Source organism: Pongo pygmaeus, chromosome 6 (assembly GCF_028885625.2).
Source record: "Pongo pygmaeus isolate AG05252 chromosome 6, NHGRI_mPonPyg2-v2.0_pri, whole genome shotgun sequence".
Taxonomy (NCBI): domain Eukaryota; kingdom Metazoa; phylum Chordata; class Mammalia; order Primates; family Hominidae; genus Pongo; species Pongo pygmaeus.
In genome coordinates, this window is record NC_072379.2 from 142,684,820 (window position 1) to 142,695,968 (window position 11,149).

Sequence of the window (11,149 nt, forward strand, 5' to 3'; positions counted from 1 at the left end):
TTTGAGAAGGATTTCAAGACAAATGAAAACAAAAACACAACATACCAGCACTTATAGGAATGCAGTACTAGAGGGAAATTTGTAGTGATAAATATATTAAAGGAAGAAAGATCTCAAATAAACAACCTAATTTTACACCTCAAGAAAGTAGGAAAAGAGCAAACTAAGCCCAAAGTTACCAGAAAGAAGGAAATAATAAAGACTAGAATAAAAATAAATGGTGTAGAGATAAAAAACAATAGAAAAACTAAATAAAACTGATTGTCAGGTGTTTTAAAAAGAAAAACACAATTGGTAAGCCCTTACCTAGACTACCTCAAAAAAGAGAGAGGATTCAAATGAATAAAATCAGAAATGAAGGAGGAGACATTACAACAATTCATCAGAAATGAAAAGGATGGTGGAGTTGCATTACCATCATGGTGGGACAGAAAGCTCCTGACTCTCCCTCCACCCTGGATGCACCAAATACACTTCTACCCATAGATCAGTTTCCTCTGAGAGAAAATCAGACACCAGTTGAGTGACTTCTGTCCACTGGACAACTGAGAAAACATTCATATTGAAGAGATAGAAAAGCTGTGGTACATTTGAACATGGACCCCAACCAGGCATTGTGCCATAAAATCAAGAAAGGAATCCCCAATACCCAGCTACTCTCTGTGCAGAGAAGGGTTTAGACTTCATATATGACACTTAACTCTAAAGTTCTCTGTGGTTTGATTCTTAATTAACCAACTCTGTGAGCAGAGGGTATTAGACACATGTGAGTCTCTCTAAGCATGCCTTGATTTGATATGGATACTCAAGCTTTTCCAGGGGCTTTACTTCCTGGGAACAGTGCAGAGACTGGGCTTTAAAAAACGCAGCTTTCCGTTTCTTGTTAGAAGTGGTTTACAACACATTCTTCCAGTGGCTACTTGTTGGCTTGGCTCTTAACTAACTTGCCCTGGGGAGTTAAAAAGGGAGACAAATATTAACCCACTGCTGCCGACCTGAGAAGTAGATACGTACTTCCTTCCAGAGTCTTCTCTCCTGGCTCACATCAGTGATAACTCCAGGTCTATTAGTCCTTCCTGGAAGAAGTCTGTCCACACATTGAATGTCTCAGCTTTTACAGATTCCATCCAAGGGACTACATTCCTAGCTCTGGGAGCAGAGGAGATGGTCATATACATGTTTGTCTAGACCACAGGAAAAAAGTGGCAATTTTATGTGGGTGCACAAGCACTTATAGGTGCTTCTTTCCTCAGGAGCAGTGCAGAGAAGAGGCTTGAAAAATGCAGCCCCATTTCTCCTTGGAAGGGGCTTATGACAGTCTTTCAGTGGCTACTTGCTGGCCTGGCTTCTAACTATCCTGCACTGGGGAGTTAAAGAGGAGCCAAATGTTACTCCTCTGGCAGTCTGAGAAGCAGACTGGTACTTCCTACAGGTCATCCAAGTGATAACTCCAGGTCTGTTGATGTCTTCTGGAAGGAGTTTGTCCATACATTGAACACCCCAACTTTTACAGCTTCTAACCAAGGGATTGCATCCTAAACCTCTTAGCTCTGGGAGAAGAAGGGACTAGGCATATATGAGTATCCCTAGATTACAAAACAGAGGTGGCTTTAAACAGACATACAAACACTTCCAGGAGCTATGCCTCCTTGGAACAATGCAGAAAAGGGGCAGGAATGTGCAGCTTTCATTTTCTCCCTGGAAGGGGCTTATGAAACACATTTCCAGTGGCTATATGATAGGCTAGCTTCTAAAAAATTTGTATTGAGGAAGTAACAAGAAGCACTAAAAATAGCCCTCCTGCAGCTGGAGCCAGAACTTCACAGGCTTCTCTCTGGCTTATGCACCCCAGTAATAAATCGGCTTACACATTCTTCCTGGAAGAAGTTTGGTCTTGCACTGAGTGCCACAACTTATATAGTTCTCACCTAAGGGATCATCTTTTTAACAACCTCGCTTTGGAATTTGATGGAGCTTTGCATTTCTGAGTGACATTAGACCACAGAAAACAAGGAAGTGGACATACATACGACGGACCTCTTTTCAGCAGCTGTCTTCCCAGGATCGGAGGGTGCAGCTTGAATTTGAGTACCGGCATTTGCCACAGATTCTGTCCTTGACTTACTGCAGAAAGAGTGGGAGATAAATGCCTGTGCTTAGCTTCACCGTGAAGATAGAAAGAACTGAAACACACACCCAACAGCCCAACTTTTCCAGCTACATCTAGAGAGTTTGGCTCCTACTCTACTGGTCTCGGGGTAAAACAGGATGTGGTTCATTCTAAGCCCCAGAGGCCTACCAAACACTAAGATTTAAGAAATAGCTTAAAATATTTCTCCAGTTGGATTGGTGTGGTACTTCTACACAAGGCCTTTGTGATACTTCTACACAAGGCCTTTGTGATACTTCTATACAAGATACTTCTGACAAGACTTGGAGAGGTAGTTATCTTATCTAATGCATAGAAACCAACACAGAGAGTCATTGAAAATGAAGAAACAAGGAAATATATTCCAAATAAAAGAACAAAATAAATCTCCAGAAACTGACAATAAAGGAAGGGAAATAAGTGATTTACTCAACAGGAAATTCAAAATAATGGTCACAAAAATACTCACCAAGATCAAGAGAGCAATATAAGAACAAACTGAGAATTTTAACAAAGAGATAAAAATTATTAAAAAGAATCAAACAGAAATCATAGAGCTGAAGAACAGTGTAACTAAACTGAAAATTTCCAGTAGAGGAGTTCAACAGCAGAATAGCGCTTAAGAAGATTGAAATTTTATCGGGTATCTTTTCTTACCACAATGGTATGAAGCTAGAAATCAATAACAAGAAAAATCATGGAAAATTAACAAATATGTGGAAATAAAACAATGTGCTCCTGAATAATTATTGGGTCAAAGAATAAATTAAAGGGGAAATTAAAAAATAACTTGAGAGAAATAAAAATGGAAACACAACATACCAAAATTTATGGAATGCAGAAAAAGCAATTCTAAGAGGAAACTTTATAGCAATAAATGCCTACATCAAAAAAGAAAAAAGAGCCAGGTGCTGATGATATGTGCTTATCATCCTAGTCACTGTAGAGGCATGGGTGGGAGCATTGCTTGAGTCCAGGAGTTTGAGACTAGCATAAACAACATAGCCAGACTCCAACTCAAAAAAAAAAAAAAAAAGAAAGATGTCAAATAAACAACTTTATTAGTCCATTTTCACACTGCTATAAAGAACTATCTGAGACTGGGTAATTTATGAAGAAAAGAGGTTTAGTTGACTCACACTTCCACAGGCTTAACAGGAAATATGACTGAGAAGCCTCAGGGAAATTACAATCATGGCAGAAGGTGAAGGGTAAGCAAGCACATCTTACCATGATAGAGTAGGAGAGAGAGAGAAAGCGAAGGAAGTGCCGCACACTTTCAAACAACTAGATATCATGAGAACTCACTCACTATCATGAGAACAGCAAGGTGGGGGGCCCGGGTTTGATGATTCAATCGCCTCCCATCAGGCCCCTCCCCTGACATGTGGGGATTACAATTTGAGATGAGATTTGGGTGGGGGCACAGAGCCATAGCATATCCACAACCTAATGTTACACCTCAAGGAACTAAAAAAATAATAACAAACAAAGCCTAAAGTTAGCAGAGTGAAGGAAAGAAAATAACAAAGACCAGAGCAGAAATAAATAAATAGAGAATAGAAAAGATCAATGGAACTAAGAATTGTTTTTTTAAAAAAAGGTAAACAGCTGGGTGTGGTGGCTTATGCCTGTAATCCCAGAACTTTGGGAGGCCAAGGTGGGCGGATTACTTGACGTCAGGAGTATGAGACCAGCCTGGCCAACATGGTGAAACCCTGTCTCTACTAAAAATACAAGAATTAGCTAGGCATGGCAGCATGTGCCTGTAGTCTCAGCTACTTGGGAGGCTGAGGCAGGAGAATCGCTTGAACCCAGGAGACAGAGGTTGCAGTGAACCAAGATTGCACCATGGCACTCCAGCCTGGGTGACAGAGTGAGACTTCATCTCAAAAAAAAAAAAAAAAAAATTTACAAACCCTTCTCTAGACTGAGAAAAAAAGAGAAAAGAGTCAAATAAATAAAAGCAGGAATAAGAGTCATCACCATTAATAACATAGAAATACAAAGGATCATAAAAGACTACTATAAACAATGTATGCCAATGAATTGAACAACCTAGAAGAAATGGATAAATTCCTAGAAACATATGACATAACAAGACTGAGTCATAAATAAATTGGAAATTTGAACAGGCCAATAATGAGTAAGAAGATTGAGTCATTATTAAAAGTGTCCTGTCAAACAAAAGCCCAGGACCATATGGCTTCACAGCAGAATTCTACCAAACATTTAAGGAGAGCTAATAACAATCCTTCTCAAGCTTATTTAAAAAATTGAAGAGGAGGAAATACTTCCAAATTCCCTTTGCAAGGCCAGTATTATCCTAGTACCAAAACTAGACAAGACAATACAAAAAAACTGCAGTCCAATATCACTAATGAATGTAGATGCAAAAATTCTCAAAAAATACTAGCTAATCATATTCAACAGCATATTCCAAGGATTATTCACCATGATCAAGTGGGATTTATCCTTGGGATGTATGGTTGGTTCAACATACAGAAATCAATACATGTAATTCACCATATTAATACAATGAAGGATAAAAACCTGATGATTATTTCAATAGTGAGTCAGACGAAGCATTTGATAAAATTTAACATCCTTTCATGGTAAAAACTGTCAACAAATTAGGTTTAGAAGGAATGCTCCCATGCCCGGCTAGTTAGCTGGGCATGGTGGCAGGTGCCAGTAGTCCCAGCTACTCGGCAGGCTGAGGCAGGAGAATGGCATGAACCCGGGGGGTGGAGCTTGCAGTGAGCAGAGATCGCACCACTGCCCTCCAGCCTGGGTGGCAGAGCGAGACGCTGTCTCAAAAAAAAAAAAAGAAGGAATGCTCCTCAACACAATAAAGGCCATATATGATAAGCCCACTACTAACATCATACTCAACTGTGAAAAGTTGAAGACTTTTCTTCTTATATCAGGAACAAGACATGAATGTCTTCTCTTACCATCTTTGTTCCACATGGTAGTGGATACCCTAACCAGATCAATTAGACTAGAGAAAAATAAAAGGCATTGAAATAGGAATGGATGAAGTGAAATTTTCTCTGTTTGCTGATGATATAATCTTACATATGAAAAATCCTGCAGACACCACCAAAAACTATTAAAATGGAATGAATTTAGTAAAGTTGCAGGATATGAAATTAGCTTACAAAAATCAGAAGCATTTCTATGCACTAGCAATAAACTGTTTGAAAAAGAAATTAAGAAAAAATCCTATCTATAATAATGTAAAAAATAAAATACTTAGGAGTAAAGTTAACCAGGGAAGTGAAAGATCTGTGTACTGAAACATAAAACACTGATGAAAGAAATTGAAGAGGACACAAATAATGGAAAGATATCTTATGTTCATGGAATGGAAAAATAAATATTGTCAAAATATCCAAACTATCCAAAGTAATCTACAGATTTCATGTAACTCCTATAAAAATTCCAATGTCACTCTTCACAGAAATTAAAAAAAAATCCTAAAATTCATGTGGAATCACAAAAGACCCTGAATAACTAAAGCCATCTTGACCAAAAAGAATACAGCTGTATGTATCACACTACTGTATTTCAAAATATATTACAAAATGATAGTAATCAAAACAGCATGGTTCTGGCAAAAAAACAGACACATTGACCAATGGAGTAGGATTGAAAGCCCGTATATAAAACTACACATCTGTGGTCAATTGATTTTTGACAAAGTGCCGAGAATACACAATGGGGAAAAGATAGTCTCCTCAATAAATGAGGCTGGGAAAACTGGGTATCCACATGCAGAAGAATGAAATTTGATCCTCTTCTTACACCACAGGCAAAGTTAAATCAAAATAGATTAAATATTTAAATGCAAGACCTGAACTCATAAAACTCTCAGAAGGACACATAGGAAAAGAGCTTCTTGACACTGGTTTAGGTAATGACTTATAGAAAAGTACACCTAAAGCACAGGCAAAAATTCAGCTAAATAAAAATAGACAAATGGGATTGCATCAAAATAAAAAGCTGCAAAGCAAAGAAAACAACCAGCAGAATGGAAATTGGGAGAAAATATTTGTAAACAACATATCTAATAAGTGTTAATTTCCAAAATATATAAGGAACTTTGGCTGGGTGCCCTGGCTCACGCCTATAATCTCGACATTTTGGGAGGCCAAGGCAGAAAGATTGCATGAGCCCAGTAGTTTGAGACTAGCCTGGGCAACATAGTGAGACTCTGTCTGTACAAAAAATAAAAAAAATTAACCGGGTGTGGCAGTGCATGCCTTTAGTCCCAGCTACCTGGAAGGCTGAGGTGGGGAAGACTGGATCATCCTTCCTACCTTGAGGCTCCAGTGAGCTGTAATGGTGCCACTGCACTCCAGCCTGGGTGACAGAGTAAGACCCTGTCTGAAATAAATAAATATGAATAACAAAAATACAAGGAACTTATTCAACTGTAGTGCAAAAATAAACAAAAAACCTAAATAATCTGATTTTAAAATGGGCAAAGGGCCTGAATAACATCTCTCAAAAGAAGACAAAAATCATATGAAAATATGTTTAATATCACAAATCACCTGAGAAATGCAAATCAAAACCATAATGAGATATCACCTTACATGTGTTAGAATGGCTGTTACCACAAAGATGAAGGATAACAAGTGTTGGCAAAAATACAGAGAAAAGTAACTCTTTCACTCTGTTGACAGGAATATAAATTATGGAAAACACTATAAAGATTTCTCAGAAAATTAAAAACAGACCTACCTTATGATCCAGTAATTCCACTTTTAGGTGTATATGCAAAGGAAATGAAACTAGTATTTTGAAGAGATATCTGCACTCCCACGTTCGTTGAAAATTATTCACAATAGCCAAGACATGGAAACAATCTAAAAGCCCATTAACAGATGAATGAACAAAGAAAATGTGGTGTGCATACACAATGGAATATGATTCAGTCTTAGAAAAGGCGATTCTGCCATTTGCAACAACATAGATGGAACTGGAGGACATTATGCTATGTGAAATACTCCAGACACAGAAATATATATATTGTATGATCTCACTTACATGTGGAATCTGAAAAAACAAACCCACAGAAGTAGAAAGTAGATTGGTGGTTGCCAGCATTCTGGAAGGGGAAATGAGGAGATATTGGTCAAGGGGTATGAAGTTTCAGTTATGCTAAGTGAACATGCTTTGGAAACCTAAGGTATGGTAGTATGAGTATAGTAAACAATACTGCATTGTATACTTGAACTTTCACGAGAGGGTAGATCTTAAGTGTTCTCACTACACATGAAGAAATTGAAAACAGGAATTATGTGAGGTGATAGATATATTCTAAAAGAAAATATTTTTACTTTCAACATGGTCTCATAGGGACCTCTTTTTGATGTTGGTGTTAGACAGGACTCACATATGCCTTGGGTATCTCAGGGTGGCAGACAGACTGTAAAGTGGCCCTGCCTGTCCCTCAACCCTGGTGTTGGGCCTTTGTGTAACCTCCTTCTTTTGAGTGTTGTTGGTGACTGTGACTTGCTTCTAGCCAACAGACTATGGCAAAGGTGATAGGCTGTCACTCCAATGATTGTGTTATGTTATTTAAGACCCCATCTTGTTAGCAGACTCCCTTTAGAGACTGCTGACTTGACGTGAGTGGCCATGCTGAAACAGCTCACCTGGCAGAGACTGTGAGAGGCCTCTAGGACCAGAGAGCAGCCTCCCACCAACACCCAGCAAGAAACAGGGGCTCTCAGTCCTGCTTCGGAAGGCCCCTCAACCACATGATAATGAATTCTCTCACTGGAAATACAAAACCCGTTTAAACCATTATCATTTACATCTCAGGATTCACGGAGGATCTAAGTAGAGATCTGGATGGAGAGGTAGATGAAGTGTTTGATTTTGAAGGGATTTGTGGGCAAAGGCAGTAAGGTAAGCGTGGATGTGTAACAGGGAAGTACTGAGACAGAATTCTTCGATGTCACTATTTTTCCTATGTATCTCCTATACTTGTCTCTATATTTAAAGTCTTAAGAATGTTCTGATAAGAGGAGTGTTCGTATGGCCTGAGGATGGAACTCAGTCACAGAGACCCGGAAAAATCATAGACATTGATACTAACCATGGCAGCATGCAGGCAAAACTGGACAAGGCAAATTAGGGTAATTTGCAGGCCTAGTGGTAACTGACACTAGGATAAATTTGCATCCTGTCTGAGCCAAGAGCATACCTCTCCTCTTTAGCCTGAGCATCCTCCTCTCTAAGTGAGCTCTGGTTCAGATGCAGAGCCTGACCACTCTTTAGCACTCCTAGGAAAGATTAAAAGCAGGACTGTGGCTAGGGGCAGGGAGGAGGCCAGGGACCAAGGCACTCAAGTGGGGACTGCAGGAGGGGTCAGAATGCAAGCAGCACTGACGGCCTTCTTCATGTTGTTCTTTAGCCTGCTGAGTCTTCTGGGGATTGCAGCAAATGGCTTCATTGTGCTGGTGCTGGGCAGGGAGTGGCTGCAATATGGCAGGTTGCTCCCCTTGGACATGATCCTTATTAGCTTGGGTGTCTCCCGCTTCTGCCTGCAGTTGGTCGGGACGGTGTACAACTTCTACTACTCTGCCCACAAGGTCAAGTACTCTGGGGGTCTCAGCCGACAGTTCTTCCATCTACACTGGCACTTCCTGAACTTAGCCACCTTCTGGTTTTGCAGCTGGCTCAGTGTCCTTTTCTGTGTGAAGATTGCTAACATCACGCACCCCACCTTCCTGTGGCTGAAGTGGAGGTTCCCAGGGTGGGTGCCCTGGCTCCTGTTGGGCTCTGTCCTGATCTCCTTCATCATAACCTTGCTGTTGTTTTGGGTGAACTACCCTGTATATCAAGAATTTTTAATTAGAAAATTTTCTGGGAACATGACCTATGAGTGGAATACAAGGATAGAAATGTACTATCTCCCGTCCCTGAAACTGGTCATCTGGTCAATTCCTTGTTCTGTTTTTCTGGTCTCAATTATGCTGTTAATTAATTCTCTGAGGAGGCATACTTGGAGAATGCAGCACAATGGCCACAGCCTGCAGGACCCCAGCACCCAGGCTCACACCAGAGCTCTGAAGTCCCTCATCTCCTTCCTCATTCTTTATGTTCTGTCCTTTCTGTCCCTGATCATTGATGCCACAAAATTTATCTCCATGCAGAATGACTTTTACTGGCCATGGCAAACTGCAGTCTACCTGGGCGTATCTGTCCATCCCTTCATCCTCATCTTCAGCAACCTCAAGCTTCGAAGCGTGTTCTGGAAGCTCCTGCTGTTGGCAAGGGGCTTCTGGGTGGCCTAGATGGCATGGTCTCCTTATCTAGACCCCCGGAAAAGAAAGGTGAGGATGGCAGAGCTGTGGCTAACCGACATGGAGGTGTTTTCATAGGTAGATGAATACTGGGGCCTGCTATGGGGTTCCTCCTCTGGGAAGCGGAGGAGACAAGGAAATCTGGGAACTCTCTGAGCATGCTTCCCTTCTCTGGAATATTATTAAGATGCAGTCCCATGGATCCCAGAGAGCCAGTATTGCCCAGAAGTTCAGAATATGTTAATACGATATCGTGCTACTCTTTATGTTTGTACCCCTTTGTTATCTGGAAGGCTTAGATTAAAAGTGTTGATTAACTGTGCCGTCGCATCTCCACTGCCTTTCAGAAAGTTAAGAGCAAATATTTGTCTGTATGGCTGAACTGAGATGTGGATAGTGAAGCGACAGCCTTCTTGAGGACAAATGTCGGTTACTACGAGAGCCCCAAGGGACAGGCAGTTGTGGCAGGCAGTGGCCTGGGCTGTGAGTTCTGATTGCCCTTTACTGCATGAAGATACTTTGTCTCCACACAAACTTGGATAATCTGGTTTTAATTTTATTAAGTTTACTGGAAGGTTTCTTTACACCACCCAGTTTCTTTTCTCACTAACATTTCTGACTTAAATTTTCTCTTCTCTGAAGTCTGAGTAGTAGCCAGACTTTTTTCTTGTTTATCATTCCTTTAGAAAAAGACACATTGTGACTTCCTTTTCTTCCTCAAGCATATGTCACAGAGTCACATCTGCATTGAATAAACACGTACTTTTCAATCTGAAAAACAGACTCAGAAATTTCATTAGACTGGGAGTGGTGATGTCCGTAATCCCAACACTTTGGGAAGCTGAGGCAGGCAGACTGCTTGAGCTCAGGAGTTCAAGAGCAGCCTGGGCAAGAGAGTGAGACCTCCTCTCTACTAAAAATTCAAAAAAATCAGCCAGGTGTGGTGGTGTGCACCTGTGGTCCCAGCTACTCGTGAGTCTGAGGTGGGAGGATCACTTGAGCTCAGGAGATAGAGGCTGTGGTGAGCTGTGATCACACCACTGTACTCCAGCCTGGGCAACAGAGTGAGACCCTGTCTTAAAAAAAATTCATTAGTTTGTGTCTAAAAACTACTTAAATATTGTTTTAAAAGAACCACGCTGTTCAAAATTTTACGTTTAAATACTGTTTAAAAATAACTTGCTCCAATTACTATGGAAATGATTTTAGAAATACTTTTGGAAAAAATTTTATTTAGAGATGAGTGCCTCTAAGATAGCTTAAACATTTTTGCTAAAGGGCATCAATGTGCAAATTTCAGAGACTAGCTTGCAGCTGAATCCCTGATAGGGAGAAATTGTAATTTCCTCTAAGAGTGAAGACTTTGATTAGGGGATGTACCAATGAGTGGATGAACACTCATGAACAATAATCTTTGGGCACATGGCTCTACATTTTTAATTTAAGCATTTATTTTAAAAAATACCTAATATATTTTGATGGCTGAAAATTCAAAACCTATTGAAGAGTATGTATAGAAAATCTCCCTCTTATCTGTTCCATCCTGAGGTATTCTTACCAGTTTTATGTCTATCCTTGTAGAGATATTTTATTCTATCAGAAAGCCACTAATACCTAATGAACCAGTCAACTAACTTATGCACTGGTATATTTTATACTAGTACCTAACTAGCTA

At 40.0% G+C, this 11,149-nt stretch overlaps 1 protein-coding gene across 1 annotated transcript; it reads left to right on the plus strand.

Annotated features, from left to right (window-relative positions):
- Nucleotides 1-8,541: 8,541 nt before the first annotated feature.
- On the plus strand, nt 8,542-9,465 carry LOC129040216 (taste receptor type 2 member 41). The gene has a single exon (XM_054494393.1). The coding sequence runs from the start codon at nt 8,542-8,544 to the stop codon at nt 9,463-9,465; it is 924 nt and encodes a 307-aa protein (XP_054350368.1).
- Nucleotides 9,466-11,149: the final 1,684 nt, after the last annotated feature.

Excerpts from the sequence above, each read along its gene's own strand:
- LOC129040216 (XM_054494393.1), top strand. The coding sequence starts at position 8,542 with ATGCAAGCAGCACTGACGGCCTTCTTCATGTTGTTCTTTAGCCTGCTG.